The sequence below is a fragment of the Labrus bergylta genome, chromosome 18 (assembly GCF_963930695.1).
Source record: "Labrus bergylta chromosome 18, fLabBer1.1, whole genome shotgun sequence".
NCBI lineage: Eukaryota > Metazoa > Chordata > Actinopteri > Labriformes > Labridae > Labrus > Labrus bergylta.
The window spans coordinates 871,255-892,742 of record NC_089212.1 but is presented as its reverse complement, the minus strand read 5'-3'; the positions used below and the strand labels follow the sequence as shown (position 1 = coordinate 892,742).

Sequence of the window (21,488 nt, the reverse complement as noted above, 5' to 3'; positions counted from 1 at the left end):
ATGGGGCTGCTACACAGGGAACCAACCAGGGCTGTTGAAGGTTCAGTGCACTGCCCAAGGGCACATCAGCAATACTTGAAAAGTGCCCAGACCAACTTCAACACCTGGTCTGCAATGGGATTTGAACAGGCAACCCTCCAGTCCCCAATCCAAATCCCTACAGACTGAGCTACTGCTAGATATCATACCAACTGTAATGTTTTTATTTTATTAAGAGAAAAATAAAGTGTGCACATTATGGCAAAATACAGACAGGAGCAAGACAAGAAATGAAGTAACTGCAGAAAAAAGGGACCACTGTCTGGTGCTGAATTTTTTAAACAGGGCAATCTTTCGATCTATAAGATCTTCCTCAGGCAGATGTGGTAGGAGTGGAGTCTAGTGGGTAGCAATGATCAGAATTCATTATTACAGTAGCTATTGAACAAAGAAAAAAAGGGACAAGAAATATAAGCACCACAAGAGGGTGACATATAGCCTACCTAGGGAAGCAGATTAAACAGTAAAAATACACAATTTCTTAATCCTCTTTATTTTTTACAATGTAGCAAAAATATTTTAAAGAAATGTTTGAACTTGCAGACACATCTTATTCATCCACATACTGGTACAATACTCAAGGATAATGATCTTTGTTTTGACAAGAGAGAATCTCACAGGAAAAACAATACTCACAGGAGAACATGAGGTTTTTACTTTAGCCATGACCTTCATTGAGAGCCTTGCTGGCTGGTGTCACCACATTGAGAGAGAGAGAGAGAGAGAGTGGAATTGGCTTATTCTACTTACCATTAGATACACAATGACCTTAACCTCCAGGGTTGAAAAATGAAGCTGATGCAGAAGTGCAAAATTCCACAAACTTGAGTGTCAGCTTGAGGCAGGCTGCAGAAGCACCAGAAGTCATAAACACACATAACAACAGTTTTTACAGTTTACAGCCTGGTTCCAAAGACTAAATGGGTCTGATCAGCTCATATCTGGATCAGCACACACTGTACGGGATCATTCATATATTGAATTTAACACACAGTAGATTAGAAACAGAAAACCAGTTTTTGAACAATGAAAACAAACAATATCAGTATACGCATAGAACACAGCTCAATTCAGCTTTTTAATGATGGTAATCTACCGCAGGATTCTGTTCTTTTGAAGTGTTTGTTACCTTTTGGCCTTCTGCTTCTGTAGAGTTGTAAACTTTGATTTGAGGGATTTGAGTGGGGCCCCTTGGGTGAAATTATTTGGGGGGCCATCCTACCAGTGTTCATTACCATTATGTCTACTCCTCTTCCTCCTTTTTCCTATTTTTTTTCTCTCTCCTATAGACGGATAATTCCTTTTCATTTTTCTTAGTTTAAAGATTACATGAAACAGATGACACAAACTTTGACAAACTTTGGTTTTCACTGCAAAAATGCACACAACGCTTACCAGGGCAATGAGAGTGAGTGCTGTCAGATGGGGCCCCTTAGAGATCTCCTACTGTCATTGAAAAATGTGTTCATTTTGGGCCACTGCTTTGGTTTTAGTTTGTCAGCCCTCGGGGGCCCCCTACTGGTCTGGGGCCCCCAGCAGTCGCCTGACATGCTTGTTTACTAAATGGACCACAAACTCCAATTTTGACTTGACATCTTTAGTGGTGTATCTTCAAATAAATCAATCACGCAAAGTTGCTCTCATAATAAAATTTAAATTATTAAAATAAACAAACAAAAAAAAACATGAATTGAAAAAGACAAATGAAAGAGGGCGGTGCACAGTTATCTCCTTTGATAATGGACCTGAGTAAGTCAAAGCTAGTTTTGGTTGTAATTTGCCACTATCTTGTGGAAACATTTTAGAATTACATCCCTTGGTCCTGCCTGCTAAATACACACCAATGGGAAATACAAATAAGTAGTTTAAGAATCATAAAATTAGTAGCTTTAACACCATACAGCCTAAATATCTGGATAAATAAATGATGTTCCAACCTGAAACTAAAACTGCCAATACTCACCAATAGGCCTACTTCTTGCCTGCTTTTAAAAGTAGGCTAGGCAAGTTTTTAAAATCTGTACTTCTACTTAAGTAGGTTTCTTGTTAAGTATTGTAGGCTGATGTGTCATTTTATTAAGTCCAAGATGATTAAACTAAGCAGGCTGTGACTCTGTGAATGCTGTTTCTCCCAACAGAGTTATTGAGAATCACCACTAAGTGCAGCTCTGCTGAAGCTCAGAGCAACAAATACATTTAATTCCAGAAAGTTCTTCACAATAAAAGTCCCTTATTGTCATCTCTTTGAGGTGCTTTTATGTCCAGACGTATCAGGACATTAGGCGTTTTAAGCTGCAGCAATTTAATAGAACTCAGGCGTCTGAAAATCAAAACTTCAAACACAGATTCAGTTAGAAGCTTCAACACACAGTGACTAAAAACATCTCATATAAACTCATACAGGCTCAATTTAAAACAATACATGGATTATTTTGCCTCTCAGGTTTAGTTGCAGCAAAAAAAATGTAATGTATCCCTTACCTAAAGAAAAAAGTAAATAAAAAAGACACATTATACCTCTCTAAGAGTATTAAATGTCCTGTGTCCACTTGTTCTATTTTATTATTTCACTTTAATTTGTGAATACTTGCCTTTAATTTGAAACAACCATTGAGATTGAAATCCTTGTGTCCTATTTGCACTACAGAGAGATCTATTGTTAAAAAAGTATTTAAGTCATTTTTAATTCAAGTCAATTTTAAACAAACTTATTTATACTTTTACTTGAGTACATTTTGAAACTTGTACTTTTACTCATACATAAGTAAACATTATCAAAGTAATAGTACTTTTACTTTTGTACTCTTTCCTCTGCTAGCACTAACGGTTGTGGAATTTCTTAAAATCTGGTAAATTTGGAAGAAGCTGCCCAGGAGAATTTGTTAAGCACACTTATTTATTGAAGCTTGGTGAAAGAAAACTGACATGTCAAACAGCAAAGTGATTCTCTTAATAAAGTCACCTCGATCTGGAAGACTCTCTTTATGTTGTCAGTTATTTAACCTGCTCTATGACATATGCAATGATCTTTAATGTGTGTGAGATCATTTTGTCAAAAGCATCAGGTACAGTTGTCTGCACCTCTTTGACCCTGTTTCCTTGGAAACAGAGCTTTACTTTAGTCAACAAAAAAAAAGATAGCGGAGACACCACAGCCAGCAACAGAGGAGCCAGTGTCGGAGAAAATCTAAAATCCCCATCATTGCATACAAAAGCACATGCAAAAAATGCTTTCTTTGGAATCAATCCTGCAGATCATCTTCTGTGTGCCAGGTTAAGTGTACATCGAGAGGTACAGCCACTGAAAATAAATCATTAGTAGATTATTAACATGTTGAAATGTATCTGTAGCACCAGTTCAAAAATTAATCACAGATAATCTAAAATAAATCAAAAGATCCCACTGAACACACAAACAACAGACATTTGGCTTTAAGTTGCAAATGCAAAATGAGATACCCGCTCCCCCAGATATAAAGATTATCAAAAGATAAAACCTTAAGCTTTAACAAAATGTAGGAAATCAACACCAGCTCAGAATTTTACCTCTGTTTCACTAAGATTCAAGGTCATGCCGTCTGACAGCTGGCTGAAGATTTCTTTGGAGAAGGACACCAATGGTTAGTAAGAAAAATGTACATATGAAAGGTATTTTGTTGTAAAAGAAATATATATATTAGTTGGACCTGACCACGATGGACCACCAAAGTGATTTAAATGTCTCCCAGAGGGGAAGGGAATGTTAATGTGTGTACAATGTTGTGGATAATGGTTTGATCCTTGAGCCACAGTAACAACTAAAGTTTATCTAAAAAAGTAAGCAGACTTAATAAAAAAAACTAATTTAGGATTATAATATATTTATTTTATTTTGTGCTTTAGTTCAATCAAATGTTTCTGCTAGCAGCAGCGTCCTGTTTGTAAGTAACACATTTTCAACCGTGCACTTTCAGAACCTAAATCTTTCTATTTCAATTTCTTTACATCATGCCAATCATATTTCTTAAGGGGAACAATAATCCATACACTAATGCTGGAAGTTTTACTTTATTAACATGTCAGTGATTGCAGAAACATATATTTGATGTATATTTGTGTATTTGATGAGTTGAGTCACCAAATCAGCTGGGGCATCCTGTTGCAACCTTGCATGGATTTTGTGTCTGATGAATGATCATAATAAATAATGCTCTGGACTGGATGAAAGTCAAGCTTGCACTCATACATATTGATTGTCTCAAAATAAATATCTTGAAGGAGTGCATGTGTAGGTATGAATGGGACAAGCATGTTAGCACAAAAACAACAAAAGAATGAATTATCCAAAGTATCTGAACTTGGCCAGTTCACCTTCTGCAGATGTGCATAAAACATTTAAAACATTTTTTAAACAAAGGACAAAAAATATTTGCTGACCACAGGAAAAAGACACACACTCAACATTATTTATCAAATGAATATTTATATGTACTTTAATCATCCGCTTTCAAAATGTACTCTACTTACGGTTCATGCAGTCGAATCGCAGGACTAGACTGATGAAACTCTCCAGAGTCATGTGTCCAGAGGAGCCATAACGCAGAGCCATCAAATTAAGCATCTCATCACTAAGCTTCTTTCCTAAACAATACACGTAGGACAACAGATAAGATATGATTTCAGAGTCATGTCCTTTTTGATTTATCTTCAGATTATTTTTCATCTCTTGAAACAATGACACTCTTTAACTCTTTATTGCTTATTGGAACATAAGAATAGGACAAAGTAGTTGTTAACATTCTATTTGTTATTATTGTATTTATCCTGATAATGTTATAGATTTCCTGTTTCATTTTGGTGATACAATGTGGAACCTTTTCTCTAATCTGTTTATCATTTTAACACAAAAAACAGAAATACATCACAAAAGTATTCTTTAGGCTACAGACAATCAAGTTGTGCTATAAGTATGACTAGAATGAAATGCATAGGTAAGTACAGGTAATAAACTCCAAGCAAACAATACCTAACATATCTTGAATGTGTTTTGGCACGCTTGCAAAACAATTTTTTTGGCATACATCAGTAAAACAAAAACTTGTATTTCATAGGTGTATTCTGCAGGCACAGATTGTATCTTGGGAGGAGCGGAACATTTGGCTTCAGGGTCTAATCGGCCAGCTGTGAGAAGTCAAAGAGATGAGCAAACATTATATAACCTGGTTGGGTTATTGTGCTTGGCGAGTTGCCATAGTATTTGTTATTATGTTTTTTTATTATTGCCGTACTGTCACTGCAGCGCTTGGTAAAATCTTACTTCATAGCGGCCCTTGCTTTTTTGTATAATACAGAATGGTATATGAAGGTGAATAAACAGTGTGTTATACTGGTTTGTAGCTGGTTTAACTGACTGTTAAGAGTAGAACTAGGGACAAAGTTAGCCTTCACAAATTAATGTGGAAGCCTGGGATGTAGTTAAACACCCTGATTCATGATCCTAGTCTGCCCCTGGGACACTTTTTGCCAATCTTTTAATTTATATCATATATGTAATCACGTACTGTATACACATGCAGTCATTCCTCAAACTAATAGTTTTAAAACAAATACTCACTATCTGTTTTTGTTTGACACTTAAATGCAAATGTTATTATGGTTGCTGTCTACCAGGCTCAGCTGTAATTACAGTAATTATGCCATGCTGGTATTATTGTATTGGCACCACTATGCCATGCTGGTATTATTGTATTGGCACCACTATGGCATGTCGTCTGTTGGCTTACAACACTTCTATGTGTACATTTAAAGGAACATCAGGGACAATAATGTTTGTTTATTTTTTATCACTATTTATCACAAATGGAAAAAGGAACTTGGAAAGATTTTTACCTGTTTTTTTTTTCACATGTTCATTTTTTTCTTTCCCTCCTAACACAGGATGGTCGAACATAGCATGGACAAAAATAAATGGTTTATCATTTACCTGAAGCAGTAATTGCATTCCGGAGCTCACTCAGTGAGAGTGTTCCTGTTTGTGAAACATCCGTGCAAAAGAAAATGTCCTGGTTACAAAGAAGACAGTAATGTGAAACTTAAAACACACAAACCATGAAAACACAAGATCAAAATCTTTCATTAGGATGAACTCTCATCTGTCACTTTTAGTAAGTCATCCGTAATCTTTGTTTTATTTGATCATGCTTAACCTTCACTTGTTTTCTTTTACCTTGAATGTGCTGATCTTCTTCCACAAACGGACAAATTCCTCCCCGTTCAGTTTGCCAGTGACAGATGTCTGTAACCCATAATTAAGGGATTGAAGCAGTACATGTCATGAGATGTTCATGACCTTTAAATCATTCCAGAGTATTAACTCCATTAAAGGGCAGGCAGATTCTGGCATGTGTACAACTTAAATGTTTTTATGTAACTTGATAACTGTGAAAAAAATCCTCCTCTTTCAATTCTTGCACAAATACATTGAGACTTCCAGATAAGAGGATACATCCATCAGAGCAACCATGCTGCGACATGCGTCAATGCTGAAGCCTCCAGTTTTCAAGTCTCCTAAGTAACAATATAAAAAACACCTGGATCATTAGTTTGGTCTGAACAAATCAACATTGTAGTCCTAATCAAGATGAGTGTTTTATAAGCTCATTTATCCTGTTTGAAATTTTACAATCCAAACCTTTCAGGATTTGCTGATTGAGAATTGTCTGGAGCTTTTCAGCATCAACCTCTTCATACTGTTGTAGAAAAGAGAATAAAGATTCTTTTGGTATCTATGTAGTTGGTAGTAACAGTCAGTTAGTGTAGCTGAACAACAACAAGAAATAACATTTGCCATACACTCTTTTGATCTGCAGAGTCCCTCTGCATCTTAAAGAAAAAGCTAAAGACCCAGCTCTTTCATGAATACCTACTAACTTAATGATGATGGTCTCCATATTATTGATGATGATGATGGTAATGACGATGGTTTTTGTTTGATAGCAACGACTTATAAGATGGTTTCTATACTGATTAGAGCTCTCGAGAACTGCCGTCAATGTTGTGCTTTGCCTCTGGTCACTTTCTGCCAGCACCTGTGTGTCCAATCAGACTCAAAGCTGATCGCTTGTTCGTTTTTTTCTAGATCCTTTCTTGTGTTGTACTTACTCTCTGATGTACGTCGCTTTGGATAAAAGCGTCTGCTAAGTGAATTGTAGAATTGTACCATCACCTCTAAAGCTCTCCTGTTTTGTGTGATTAATACAGAAACTAATTGTAAGATATAGCAGTTCTTAGTTGTGTAGGTGGTTGTGTGCATGACTCTTTCTGGGTCAGGAGCAGTAACCTCCTGAAGTCTACAAAGGTGGAGCCTTTAGCAGAACACATAAGTATATCATAAGTACGTTTCATATGTTGCACTATTCCTTAAAGGCAATTACCTTGTCAGAGTATTGACGGAACAATGTTCTCTTATTTTCTTCATCTGGTTCTTTTTTTGCTTTCATGGGCTGCAAAAAAATGGAGTGCTTTCAGATCCACAGATGAATGAATACACTTGCACCATAGGTGTCATAAGTTTAACACACAGTTATCAACATGTATCCAGCAGTAATACCATGAAAATATGAACACTGATAATATGCTTCAATACATTACCTCTTCCACTTCCATATGTTCATGGTCATGGCCACTTGAGTTTTCACTGAGAAAAAAAAAGACAAATGACATTAGTGACTTGTAGTCATTGTGTTATCTCTTTAGTGGGATTTGAAATTTAGTAATGATATTCAAATTCCATAGTAAAAGTAAGCAAAATGGTGAGCTAATGTCATTTTTGAACATCAATGGGTTTTGTCGACAACATTTATTTAATACATTTGATGGCTTACTATTCATGTTGAGATTAAAAAATGAAAAAAAAACTAGGAATGTGCACGATTAGCCAACATAATGTTTTAACTTCACCCTACAATGCACCAGAACTACTAGTTGGTTAAACAAATTAATATTATTTCTATATTGACCCTCAGTACAAATCAAATGTTGCATCTAATGTAAACTAGGATAGTGACTTGAAGGCATCAACATAAGAGTCGTGCAACTGAGCAGGGTTTTGATCTAGAAAATTGCTTTAAGGCTGTGTCAGGTGAAATATGTAGCACAAATAGATAAACCCACTGCTGACATTGTTGAGCCATGCACACTGGTATCCTGCTCAATTTAAAAAGATCACAGATCAGCATAATAATAATGATAATGACTGACTGAGTCCCCTCAGCTTGAATATATCGTCCTAAGTGGTTTCATACCTTTAGACTAGTCAACTAATCTGAATCTAAATTTCCATTTAATCGACTAAGACTTTACTGGCTATCCCTAACGATAAAGGCTGTGACTTAAAGGGGGCCCTATACATTTCTAGCAGTTGGAAGTAAGTTGGTTAAATTCAAATAATATTCAGAAAATGGAAACAAATCTGTGAATCAGGACAGTTCTTTCTACTTTGGTCTCACATTATTCCCTCAGAATTGTCTTATTAAGGTGGTCTCTCCAATACATTTAGAACAACTGCACTCAACTTGCTACAGATAAAATAAATTAAAATCCCAATGTGGCAACCACTACAGCAACAATTATTGTATGAATTGTTACATTAATAAAAGTGGAACAACATTTCTTTCCTCATTAGTACTCATTTATGTAATGTTACTATTCCTAAAAAGTGATTACAGTAATATTTTACAATTTTCATTAAGCTTGCTCAACATAAGGCACAAGTGTACTTTAGAAAAAGTGCTTTTAAAGGCTGGTCAGAGTGAGTTGGTTGGGGTGAGCTGGTCAGAGTGAGCTGGTCAGAGTGAGCTGGTCGGGGTGAGCCGGTCAGAGTGAGTCACTTACTTGCCGTGGGTCTCAGCCTTGGAGAGAATGGTCAGGATGAAGGATGCTGTCTCATTGGGAGTGAAGGTAGATGGCACAATCAGGTATTCACCAGGCTCCAGACTCATCATCTCCATCACCTCACGAGCATTCATGTAGCTCTTTGTTTGAGCCACAGCTTTGTTTCTGCTGAAGAAGGAGGCTGGGAACTTCCCCTTGTATGTTTCATGCTGTAAAACCATGACAAACAGATCATTTAAGTTCAAATCTATTTCCATAGCTACATGTGATGGGCTTATACTGTGCCTGAAGATTGTGTCAAAATGCTACTTACTTCTTTGGTCAGCTTTGAAGATGAGAAACGGGTAACAAAGGAGACAGATAAATATAACTCTGATTAATATGTCAAAATGAACACATATATACACAATGCAAATAAAAATCATGGAATTTACTGATCTTTAAAGGGGCTTAATAAATATTTAATTTGATAAAATCTAGTTTAAAAAATCATCTTAAGGTGTCTTGTGAAAAAGAAATTGTTATACAGAAATATTCAGAAATCCTAATTCAAAAACTGGAAGAACAAGAAGAGCCATAAGTCAGCCACGTAAAAAAATAATGCCGTTGTTGTTTTTTTCTTACCTTAAATATGGAGAATCCAATGTGTAGATTTTGGACCAGGCGTCTATTTCTCTTGTCAGGCTTTTGCATGAGAGACACAAGCATGCTGTTTTCCCCTTGTTTGGCAGAACACTCACCGAATAACTTCTCAACTGTGACCCGATACTGAGGATTAGTCCAGAAGCTCTCTACAAGGCAAAAAGGGTTGCAAATGTGAAAAGCAATATATGAACCAATAATCATTGGCTATATGTATAATTTTGTCTATTTCTGTTTTCTCTTGATGCTGTATGTCAGAATATACAATACTGTTCACATTTTTCATTAAAATATATTATTTGATTTGTCTATAAAGTGTCCCATTACTTAGTCCTTCTAAAATCATCAATCAATAATTAATGGTTCAGTTGAATCACTAAATTCATCTTTTAGAGGTTTTGAAAATTCTAACAGTGGTTTCTTGAATGTGAGTTTTCTTTATCAGAGGTTTAGAAACATTACAGTGCAGCTCCAGTAGTGGAAAAAGAGTTGAAGGAGAGGTGCAGAGGTGTTGTAATAAAGGGTAGTCGTGAATATGTGGTTAGACATTGTGAGACTTTGAAAACTCTTGGAATGTATTGATACACAGAAAAAAAGAGGGAGCAGTGTTTGTTTTTAGGTATTTGGAATGGATGGGCTATTTCATAAAGATATTTCAGAGTTATTCTTTTTTCCTTTAATAAAGCTGTTATAAATCAAATGTTAATTGGAATAATTAATTGGATAAGTTTTAGCAGTCAACAAATAGAGCTAGAAATATTTTGTAGATTTATAAATCCTGACAGTACCGAGGTTATTCATGCATCCTCCAGCAGTGGTTCCTGCAACCCATCTGCCATCGTAGAAAGAGGTTTTCCAGTGGCATGAAGAGGTTCCATCAAGGAAGTCAGGACAAAGGCAGCAGATGTCAAGATCTGAGTAAAACCTACAGAAGTCTTCCTGGGTCATCCTGTTGACATTTATAGTCAATTTAGACAATGCTTTTTCAAATTTGAAATATATTGATCCAACTAAATTAATTTTACATACATAGATTTAATACATGTGTGATACATATATAACTGTTATCAGGTGTTTCTGGAATAAAAACCAAAGTAATTTAAAAATTAATGGTCCCATCTTATGCTTTTTCTGGTTTTGTATGCTCTTTAGTGTGTTTTCCATGTGTCCTGTGCATGTTTAGGCACATCTATTTGCAAAAATTCAAAGTCCGTGGAAACGCGGCTTCTCCCTATGTCCGCCTGCATTAGCATTAGCATTAGCCGCATGTAACGCTCGGTTCTAGCCCCCCTCGATAAAAATGTGTCAGTCCGACGTCATTGTCAGTGTGAGATCATTGATCTAAGCCCATTGGCTCGTTGTGGCAAGCCCTGCAGCTCATGTTGCACGCCCGTTAACTTCTGTAGCACACCCGCGATATGCCGTAGCCTGCGGTAGCACAGTAGTGCTAAGGTGCTAATGTTTATTCTACCCTCGGACGGAGCCAGTGGCTGCATTCCAAATATGGTAAAAGAGGCGTGACATTTCCGAAAAGCGTGCTGAGCAACTGACCAATAACAACAGAGCGGATCGGCAGACCAATCAGAGCAGACTTGGCCCACGTGGGGCTCTGCAGCGGGGGCTCAGCAGAGCGTAGCTGACAGACTCAGAGCGTAGAAGGAGCAAGGAGGAGCAGTACATGAAAACAGACACTTTTTTCGGACTTTAGCTATTGTGAACATACAAAAGTAGGAACATAGATTAAATATACGAACCCCAAAAAGGGCATAATATGGAAAAAATGAATAAATCCGCCGCACACTGTAATTGACTTTACTGTCACTTATTGTGAGTGATCAACCAATTTCTGCATGTAGCTCAGGTTTCCTCGCATATATTCAAATTACATTAAATCATTCACTGCATGTATTTTATATTTTAAAGTGGGTATTAAATGAAGAAAGTATTCAACCTGTTTAAAGAAGTAGAAGAAGAGGAACATATACTTTATTAATCCAGCAAGGGGAAATTCACTTTTACACTCTGAACATGCTACACGCACACATACATGGGCTGAAATACACACACATGCACAAACAGGATCCTGTGGACATGCAATAATGAAGAGATGACAGAGTGAGGGGGCTGCCCACAGTGAATGCTCCTGTGAGGGGTTTCGGTGCCTTGCTCAAGGGCACCTCAGCAGTGCTCAGGAAGTGAACTGGCACCTCTCCAGCTACCAGACCAACTTCCAGACTTGGTCTGCACCAGGACTTGAGCCGACAACCCTCCAGTTCCCAACCCAAGTCCCAACAGAATGAGCTACTGCAATAGAATATGAATGATTAATTATGTTCTTACCAAAACTCCCCGTCATCAGCCACAGACAGACACATCTCACGATCTTCAGGACTAACGGTTTGCCAGAAAGGGGACCTGTAGAATGCAAATGTGTTATTATATGATGAGACAAGTTACATAGGCTAAAAGACGTTTCATATAGTACCATGCATTCTGCACGAGACAAAAAGTATGCATGCATTTTTTACAATCATAAACCAACTTTGTTTGTTCTTACTTATCACTCCAGTCTCCTTTCCACTCCCCTTGACCCCAGGGGTTCCATACACGCACCAGATTTACTGGTGTCCCTTGGCTCATCACCTGTTTCACACCAGTGACAGTGTAGGCATGGCCTTGGACCAATCCATTTGGTAGCACAGTGTTTTCAGATGTCTTCTAAAAGATTTAGATGGAATAAATATAGTCCATGAAAATATAAATGAAGTTTAACAGAAGACAAAAACAATTCATTTATGTATTTTTGTTAGCTTACTTCCTCACCAAATGGAATCAGTTGACTCTATATGTAAGTACAACTGTACATAAAAAGGTGTCAAATAAACAATTAATAAGACCAAAGAGTTCAAACAGGGATCTAAATTGATTGTATTGTGTTGCACTTTGACATGCAATGCATTCACATCTGCTTTCTTGACCAAAAAAAACCCAAACTTTTCTTTACCTCATACCATCATAAAAAAAATTCCAAGGTAGAACTGCATTCCAAGGTGAAGTGTAGTTAGTTTTGATTTACTTCTATACTACTACTTCTAGCATGTAAACTCAAACTAGTTATTTCATTCACAAACAGCTCCAACCAGGTAATTATTTATTTTTACTGCCAGAGAAGATAAATCAAATTAAAGCAGTTGTTAGTTTGTCTATTTTAATTCCAATTCAAAGAAAATGTGCCTGTAGTTTTAAACTCAGCTGTCCTGTTTATCAAAGAGTAATGAATCAGTGGCAACCTGACATGTTGAAACTTCTCCAGCATTTCATTTCATGGTAGAACAGAGAGACCTACATCTATGTTTAGTTTCCTGATTTAAAAACAAGAGTTGTCATCAATCAATTCATTAACAAATATGGAGGCGGCAACTCAGGGGTAAAATATCAGAAATGTTTTTATCTCTTATTCTGCCTTTATTTATGAAGCTGACCTCCAAGTAGCATGATGCACATAAAATACATTGATCCAGCTAGTTTTGTGTTTTTTTGTGATAAATCAATGCTTACATACCCCCTGGGGTGTACCGCAACCCATCAGTGACTTAGATTGACCAGCTCTGCACATCAGCTCCCACAGATTGTGGGGGGGGTCTGCCAGCTGGACACATACGTGAACACCACCAGTGAAGTCCACCATAGCCTCAGCAGGAGTTCCAGCATTCATGTCAGCATAGGAACCACACACTCTATCACAAGTAGTTGTACTTTTTACACATAGTGTCAAAAAAAAAAGTACAAATAAATTCTCAAATATGTGTGAGAAATAAAATACTATGTTACATACTTTGCATAGGCTTTCTCCAGCAAAGCAGGCCAGAACTCAGTCGGGTCCGTGGAGTGAACGAAGATTAGTCTGCCATCAATTGTTGGTAGCTTGTCGTCAATGACAACATCCACCCATCTTCCAAATCTCCAGAACTGTATTCATTAGAAATAATATGATACCAGTTTAATATCTAAGTGAGATATTGTGTGTAGCATTCATCAGAATGATTTATTCATTGGTAATAATTGCTGGTTCACCTTAAAGTGGAACAGGCCACAGTAGTCCTCTTCATACCTTTGCTGAAGAGGAACAACTTGCTCAAAGATATAAGTCTGGAATGTAAGTGCTCCAATAGATGCAAGAAACCAACAGTTACCTGGTAGGAAAGAAAAAGTTTCTTATGAGAAACTTATACTGAGGAAGATTAGTGATAAAAAATAAATGACTATTAGAATTCTAGGAGAGCCAACAGGGCTAAACACATATCTCTAATGTCTACTGTGCAGCTTGAAACTATTATTATTATCAATGAAGTACATTTCTTACCAACTAGGCCTTGACCAAAGTCAAACCTGGAAACCCCATCAACAGTAAAAGATGGATTTGGAACAAGTTTCTAAAACAAAAAATATACAATACAGAAATTGTCAAAGTCAAAGTCTCACCCCAGATATAACGTAAAGCACAGTAATAATCATCAAAAAATCCCATCTTCAAAAATATATGAGGAAATATTTTATCGTAAAATAGTATGGTTATGTGTGGTTGGTAGTTCTGTAACTGGGAATAGGTACAGTACATACCCTTAATACATTGACAAGGATCAAAACTATTGAGAGTTGAAAGTGTTTAATCATTTGCACCCAAAATATCCCAACAGTACAACCCAGAACTACAGCAAAAGAACATTTAATGGCTGACTTTTCCCTATGTTTGCTACATGTGTAACAATGAGGCAAAAGGGACTTGATCTGAGTTTTCGTATATTTAAAAAAACAGAAATGCTGGTTTACCACAGAGATCATTTCCAACTTAATACATTTAGATTTCTGCTGGTTTAGGATTATTAAAACAAAATCTAACCATTAACTCAAAGTAACAGCCATAACTTACCCCCGGTCTCAGCCACACGACTCGAGCCATGTCAGTAGGGCTCAGTAGCCCTTCACCAATTGAGTTTCTATCAGGTGGGAACATATCATCGACAAATCTTACACGCCGGATGAGACAGTACTGTTTCAGCTGCTGGAAGTCTTGGTTGAGAAACTTCTCAGGGTTAACAACAGTCCCATAACCGTCTTTCTTGCGACGTGCATTGATGATGTTCATACACACACCTGGTGGAGGCATGGCTGCAATGTTTCAGCTCTGTTCAGAAAAGGAGAAGAGTACAGAGTGTGAGAAAAACCAGCATGTACACATTCCATCATTAACAAATAACTCGCCTTGTGATATGTTGCAGCTTTACTAGAGTTCAAATAAATAAAAGGAAATGTATGATGTGTGTTGATTTGTAAATTAAATAGTTTCTTATTTACTTATTTAAATGTATTATCTTTCCTGAACATCACTTAATTTCCAACCAGTTCCATTCAGCCAAAGAGAGTAAACATTTTAGGTTCTTCTAATTCATTTTGCATAAAATATAGGGTCTCTCTTGACAATATTCTAGTTATTGGTACAGTTCATTGACTTCATTCTTATTATGGCAAAAAATATATAAATATAGCGGCGAGACGGCTGCTCGCCGGGAGCCGGCGAGCCCGGCCGTGGCTAAGCCGGTGGCCGGGCTCCGCGACACAAGACCGGCCTGTCGGCAGCAACCGTCTCGCAGATATATTGCCACCGCCGGCCGCTGCCACCTCAGCAGCAGAGACATGATGCCTGCCTGTCGGCGGCGACAACATAGCAAGTTTCCTTAATGTCTGAAGATATAGTAAAGTCATTTAAAGATTCAATTCAGTATGTTTTACATTTTGTTCTTTAAGTCAAAGTTAAGATTGATCTGTTGAAAATGTGTCATATAAAGACGTTAATCTTACCTCCAGCCAGAGAGAGAAGTTGATGATGATGGGTCGATCCCAGTTATTTTATAATGCCTGCATGCCCCTCAGGCTAATACAGTGAGCAGAGGCTGTTCCTTTATGAACCTGTATTACAGGTAACCTGAGAGTGTTTCTCTCACTCCTGAGAAATATGGAGCAGGGCGGGGACATGTTACATAAGAACAAAATCTGAATGTAGATGTTTGAGCTAACTCGTATTGCCCTTTTTGATCACTTTGTTGCTGATGACTTATGACAGATTCTGATGAATGGTTCTTTTTGTGATTCCTGTATTTATGTGTTTTATGTCTGAAACCCTGTAATTGTGCTGCTGCCTGTCTTGGCCAGGATGCTCTTGTAAAAGAGATTTTTAATGTCAATGAGACTTTTTCCTGGTTAAATAAAGGTTAAATAAAATAAAATAAAAGTGTCTATGAGGGACAAAAAATGACTAAAGTATAAATAAATAAATAACTAAATGTTGGGAGAAATGCATACAATAATGTATAAATAATTAAATAAATGCATCAATAAATATATAAATAAATATATAAATGCTAAAAACAATACATCAATGAATAATAAATACACTTTGTTCATGAAAAAGGCTATTTATATATTTTTTACATGTATTTATTCATTTATTAGCGTATTTCTACAGTTATATATGTATCAATGCATTAATTTCCACATTAATTGAGTTATTAATTTATTTCCGTTTTTTTACATTTACACATCTATTTATTTCTGTATTTCTGTGTCCAGGTCCTAAGAGGAAAAGTATATATGTAAATTAAGTGGGCTGTCCTTACATCACTCTGAAACAGGATTGGCTAGATTGATATGATTTGATCTACTACTACTGCCTTGACCGTTCTGACTCTAACTGCTGAGTTAACAAATTGTTTGTGTTTTCAATGGAGGGGTTTGTCAGAGCTGTTGCCGATGGTTTAAGATCTTTGGCGAATGATGTTGAGAGCAATGCACACAATGACTACCTTCAGTTTCATCTTGAAAGTTTAATGGAGGATTTAGTTCAGCTTAACGCTGATGGGGATACTGAAGTTGACTTAGAAGTTCTAGATGGTCTTCAAGAAGTTGCACACCAACTTTACGTTGTGTCGGAGACAGCGGAAGCGACGATAGGTCGTCCATCATACCGTTTGCCTCCTGATATAATCCGAGTTCACTAATGTTGGGGAATACAGCTGGAGACATTGTGAGGTTGTTTAGTATGGGATAAGGTAAATTGAATCACCTTTCTGCCGAGCAGATCGGGCAGAATTTACTCCACAAATTACACAATGCTGCAGGAACAGGTCTAACAATATACGTGGCGTGATCTTGTTTGTTTTCCGTGACTGGACATGTTGTGTGAAGAACTCCAACAAGGGAATTTAGATAAAATATGGACTCAGTCGGAAAGTAGCCTACGTTGAGCGTGCTCGACAGAAGTTAAGCTAATGAAAATGCATCTGACATCTTGTGATCACTGTGTTTTTTATACCATGGTCTTATTTGTGTAATGTGTATTGTATGATTATTAGAGTCCATGACTTATTAACACCGTTGGACGACAAGGATCTGGATGAAATTGTGACTCAAATTCTGCATCACCATGCCAACTGTGTGTAGCCGGTGGCACCTGAGATGCTGCCATTCTCCGCGAGGGTATAAAGGGGGGTAGGAACAGTGAGGCAGTGTTTTGGTTCCCAGCCGGAAGGAGAGGGATGGTGCACACCCTCATTATGCCGGCTGTTTTGTTTGTTTGCGTCTGGGAAAACTATTGTCATTTGGTCGCAATGTTCGGACCATAGACTGTAAAAATAATGGACGGGACAAGGTCCCCGGTCTCGTGAAGCTTTTATTTTTATTGCTCCCCCTACTGACTGGCTGCAGTATAGGTCATAAACCCCGCCTCCTCAATGATAACAGACGGGATGTGGGTCAAACTGTAAAGCTAAAATACTCGTCACATAATTTTTTTTCAAACCTAAACTCTGCTGTGATCATTAGTTATTATCAACCTACATTGTGTTCAAGTGCTCATTTTTCTGTGAAGTTTGTTTTAAATAAGTTATTTGAGGTTGAAAAACGGGATTTTACGTCATATTTGACGATGATTGACAGCCGCTGATCTTGCGTAGTTCTCTTTGTGAATAGCAAAAGTTACGTAGTGAAGGAAAGCCGAGACGCCATTGAATTTTTCCGTTCAGTTTTTTCGTCTTTTTTGAGCTGGAAAATGAGTTGTTCTGCAGTAAACTGTTCTAACCGACCTGTGGGAGCTAAGGGATCTTTGCAGTTCTTTCGGTAAGTAAAAAAGTGATTTATGTGTCATTGGTCGTTATCTAGCTAGCTAACACATAAGCAGTCTAAGGTTAGCTGAAATGTTGTAAAGCTAGGTTACTTATCCGGCATGATTTATCTTTTTATTTTATTTTATTAAATGAGCAAACCTAATAACTGACATGCTATGTTTCTTGATATTGTTATATCGTTATTGTGATTGAAATTGTATTTAAAACCAAGAATCGTAATATAAAATCCGCTCATAGATGTGGTTCATTGACTGTACAGTTATTTTACAGCAAAAATAAAAACGTCTGGTAAAGTCTCAAAAAAGTATCTAGGGCAAAAACAAAGCCAAATAATTTAAATCTGGCCTGCATCATTACTAATGTGAACATGTTTACAGTCTGAGTGATAAGTGGGCTATACCGAGAGTAACAGGTTTTACTTTCACCGTGCAGGCTGAAATTCATAGGACTATATACGAGGGTAGAATATTTCTCTATGTATCCAGATAAAACTAAAGGTAAGATGTGATTTAATATAACTGTTACTGATTCAAGAGACTAACCGAAACGTGAACGCAAACATCAACAACCGGCGGCGGTGTAATGTATATTAACCGAGCATCATGCTGCTTAAACGTGATAAATGTTCTGCATTGTCTTCCACACACCAATTCAACAGTCACAAGTTGATCATATTGTAAATTTAATGATGCTCATTCAGAATTTGTACTAAAAAATGTTTCGGTGATTGTGACTGTGTCTGTATTTAACACCTTTGAAAGGAAGGTGTTAATGCAGGAGACCAGTGTTACACACAACAGGCTGCTGTTACGTTAGTTAGGAGGAGACAGAGGCACAATCAAAGAAGACATAAAGATCGTGTTTTCCCCCACACATGTTAATATGTTTTGAATGTCATGCATTTATTTTTGATTTCGCTTCAACAATCGTTAACGAAGAGAAACACCAGGATTAAACTACAAGCTATTGTTGCCTTTTTATAGCCAAAGAAAACTGAACATTCACAGCCTCTGTATTCAAAAGAATTTCAACATTGATATTTATTTCTTCCTATTTCCCTCTTTTCGCCAACATTATATTTTAAACTGGGGATTTCCTTTTTCTCTGGTCCCTCGTCTCTCCCCCAGCTCGCCCCCTCTGGTGCGCTCCTCTCCATTAATGCGCTCGTCTCCTCCCTCTAAAGCTGCTGCTACTCTGTAGGACACTTTGATTGGGGCACCTCACCAATAAAATACTATTTTATATTTTTTAAGCAGTTTGCCACCACACTGTACTTTTACTCTTCAAAGGCATATGAGTATGTGCGTGACAACTTTAACAAAGCTTTACCACACAGTCACACCATCCACACAGCTGATCCAGGATTTACTGTAGCATCTTTTACAGCACTAAAAGGTCATGTACAGGCAAACAGAGAGAAGGGAAAAGAAACTTTTTGAGGAATTACAGCTAAAAAAGATTCTACTTTGCATACAGTACATACAGTACATCCTCTTTAATAGTTCTCCTGTCTTTAAAGTCAACTTTAGAAGCTGAAGTTTAGCAGAACCTGAGGACAGATCTGATTTCAGGTCTGAGGCATAAACATCACAGTAAAATTCATTATACTTTACATTTAACTCTGTGAATGTTTTTCCTTATTACAGAAGATGCTCTCAGATTCAGATCCATCAGCAACCCCTGACAACATGGAGGACTCGTCCCCTGAGCGTTTCCTGTCCTCTCTCGATGGTCTTCTTCTCTTCAGTTATTAACTCTTGAAAACAGCAGCACAACATGCCAGACTGTTTGACAAGTGTGTGATTGAATAAATTGAAATGGAATCTCATGCGTATCTTGCTATGCTTATTGGCTTTAAATGTTTAATATTAAATAAGTTTGAAGGCCATTTATCTCAGACGAGACCAGCTGTGACAAGCTGAGCTCGTCTGTTAGCTTTGCTGTTGTCTTAGCTGTTGTTGGTCAAGAAGAAATTAATGTCAGTTCAAGGCCTTTTCAAATGTGAGCTATAAACTTAACTGCTAAATTATTTTACTGTGACCAACACTTTGTTGTACTCCAGTTAATCAGAGACAGTCATATCAGATTTTTAAAAAGTTTATTTAAACATTTTATGAAAAGAAATCTTCAATAAACAACCCCTGGCTTCATTAACCATGTGGAAAATAAGTATGGGAGACAATCAGGTCCAATTGCTGGGACATAGGAGAAAGTATAAAAAATAATTTAACAAAGAAATCCCAAGAAAAATCAAATAAAGTATAGAGATCCTGGATGATTGTTTGACTGTTAAAATATGATGGAAAAGCAAATCCAACACAACCCTCCAGCATCTGGCCTTTCAAACACAGGGCAACATCATGTTAAGAAAAATAAATGAAATATTGACCTGGATCTCTGTTTTATCTGAGGATGACTATGGTAGCCTTCTCACTGTTCACTGTCACAGAGCACCAGACTCTGTCCACCTTCTTCAGACGTCGATCAGCTCCTCTGGGTGATGGCAGAGAGGACTCTTCATCTGGGAGAGCTGCTGGTATAAGGTCATTTCTACCACAGTGGGTGAGCAGGGCATCTGGCACAGCTCTTAGTCCAAGCACAGGTGAAAAAAGGAGGAGGTTCCTTCAAACTAAGCGACCCCAGCCTGACCTCTGTAACAGGTGTGCAGACGAAGGTTGAAATGAGTCATTTTTAGGTTCAGTTGATTGTAAAATGGAAAAGAACACATCACCTTTCTATTTAATATTTAGCTGGTGTATGACTCAGTGTGATTTTTATTTTTAGAAGACTGTATTGTTAACAATAGCTTGTTTTGACAATCCTCTTATGAAACTTAAATAAAAATCACAGGGTATATAACTTTTAACAGATGATTTTAACTTACACTTCACTTCTGTGGAAGATGTCAGACCAGCTGCTTTTATCTCTAATTTGCCTAAATGAAGATACAAAAAACAATTGATTTACTGTTCACTTAAATATATTAGAAAAGCAGACATGAATCGCATTGCAAACTATCAGTTTCTAACAAAATACAACATATCTTACCACCTGTAGCCTACGGTCTGTGGTGCTAACCTAGCTTAAATATAGCTTAAATATAGAACGATTTTGTTAAAAACAGAGGACCCAGCAGCCCACGTATTTTCAGTACTGATCAAAATAGCGGGATTTTTAAAAACACAGTGTTTAAATATTAGACTTTGAATACGGCGGTTTGTTGTACTTACACATTTCTTCATCGTAGACCGGCAGAGCGCTTTCGGCGTAGCTGGGCTGCGTAAGTCATCAGGGCAGTACGCTAAGTGGGCGGGGCGTGTTACCAGGGCTCCTGCCCCCAGACCCTACTGCGCAGACTCTGGCTCCAAATGACGTCAAAATTGCAAGATGGAAGCGCCCCTAAGCGGCGTATTTTGGCTTCAAGAACGTTGAGTGGGAACAGCTACAGTGCGCGCCCACTGGTTCGGACACATCAGTTGTGACTTCAGGGGCTGATCACCAAGTGAGTGTCTCTGGTGCGTAGCGGAGCTTGCGATTGCAAAGTCGCCGGGTGTTGTACTTGGCGGGGGTTGCTGGGAAGGTTTGGGCCCAGCACACCAGACACCTGGCAGATTTCCTCTGCTGCTCTTACTGTGTGGGTTTTGTTTGTTTTCTTCAGTGTTGATTTTTGTTTCGGTATTTTGTTTCTAGTCCGCCTGGCATATGAGCCGGTATTTGAGGCAAAAGATCTCTGGGGTTGCCTCGGTAGGTGGACTA

At 37.6% G+C, this 21,488-nt stretch overlaps 1 protein-coding gene across 1 annotated transcript; it reads right to left on the bottom strand.

Annotated features, from left to right (window-relative positions):
* Positions 1 to 513: 513 nt before the first annotated feature.
* Positions 514 to 15,550, bottom strand: LOC109992126 (calpain-1 catalytic subunit). The gene is made up of 21 exons (XM_020644624.2): positions 15,412 to 15,550; positions 14,483 to 14,737; positions 13,916 to 13,985; positions 13,627 to 13,745; positions 13,388 to 13,521; positions 13,115 to 13,289; positions 12,110 to 12,270; positions 11,893 to 11,967; positions 10,341 to 10,501; positions 9,535 to 9,701; positions 9,224 to 9,235; positions 8,911 to 9,119; positions 7,669 to 7,714; positions 7,452 to 7,520; positions 6,710 to 6,767; positions 6,524 to 6,585; positions 6,245 to 6,313; positions 6,002 to 6,080; positions 4,546 to 4,659; positions 3,586 to 3,638; positions 514 to 3,340 (listed from the first exon to the last, which is right to left on the bottom strand). The coding sequence occupies exons 2-21, from the start codon at positions 14,717 to 14,719 to the stop codon at positions 3,314 to 3,316; spliced, it is 2,097 nt and encodes a 698-aa protein (XP_020500280.1). The 5' UTR covers positions 14,720 to 14,737; positions 15,412 to 15,550; the 3' UTR covers positions 514 to 3,313.
* Between the last annotated feature and the right edge of the window lie 5,938 nt (positions 15,551 to 21,488).

What these genes read in the sequence shown, in the direction of transcription:
- LOC109992126 (XM_020644624.2), bottom strand. Translation starts at nt 14,719, where the DNA reads ATGCCTCCACCAGGTGTGTGTATGAACATCATCAATGCACGTCGCAAG. An exon ending in AAGGCTGAGACCCACGGCAA is followed by an intron (nt 7,715 to 8,910) that starts GTAAGTGACTCA and finishes TTTTTTTCTCAG; the next exon opens with TGAAAACTCAAGTGGCCATG. An exon ending in GCGATTCGACTGCATGAACC is followed by an intron (nt 3,639 to 4,545) that starts GTAAGTAGAGTA and finishes CCTTCTCCAAAG; the next exon opens with AAATCTTCAGCCAGCTGTCA.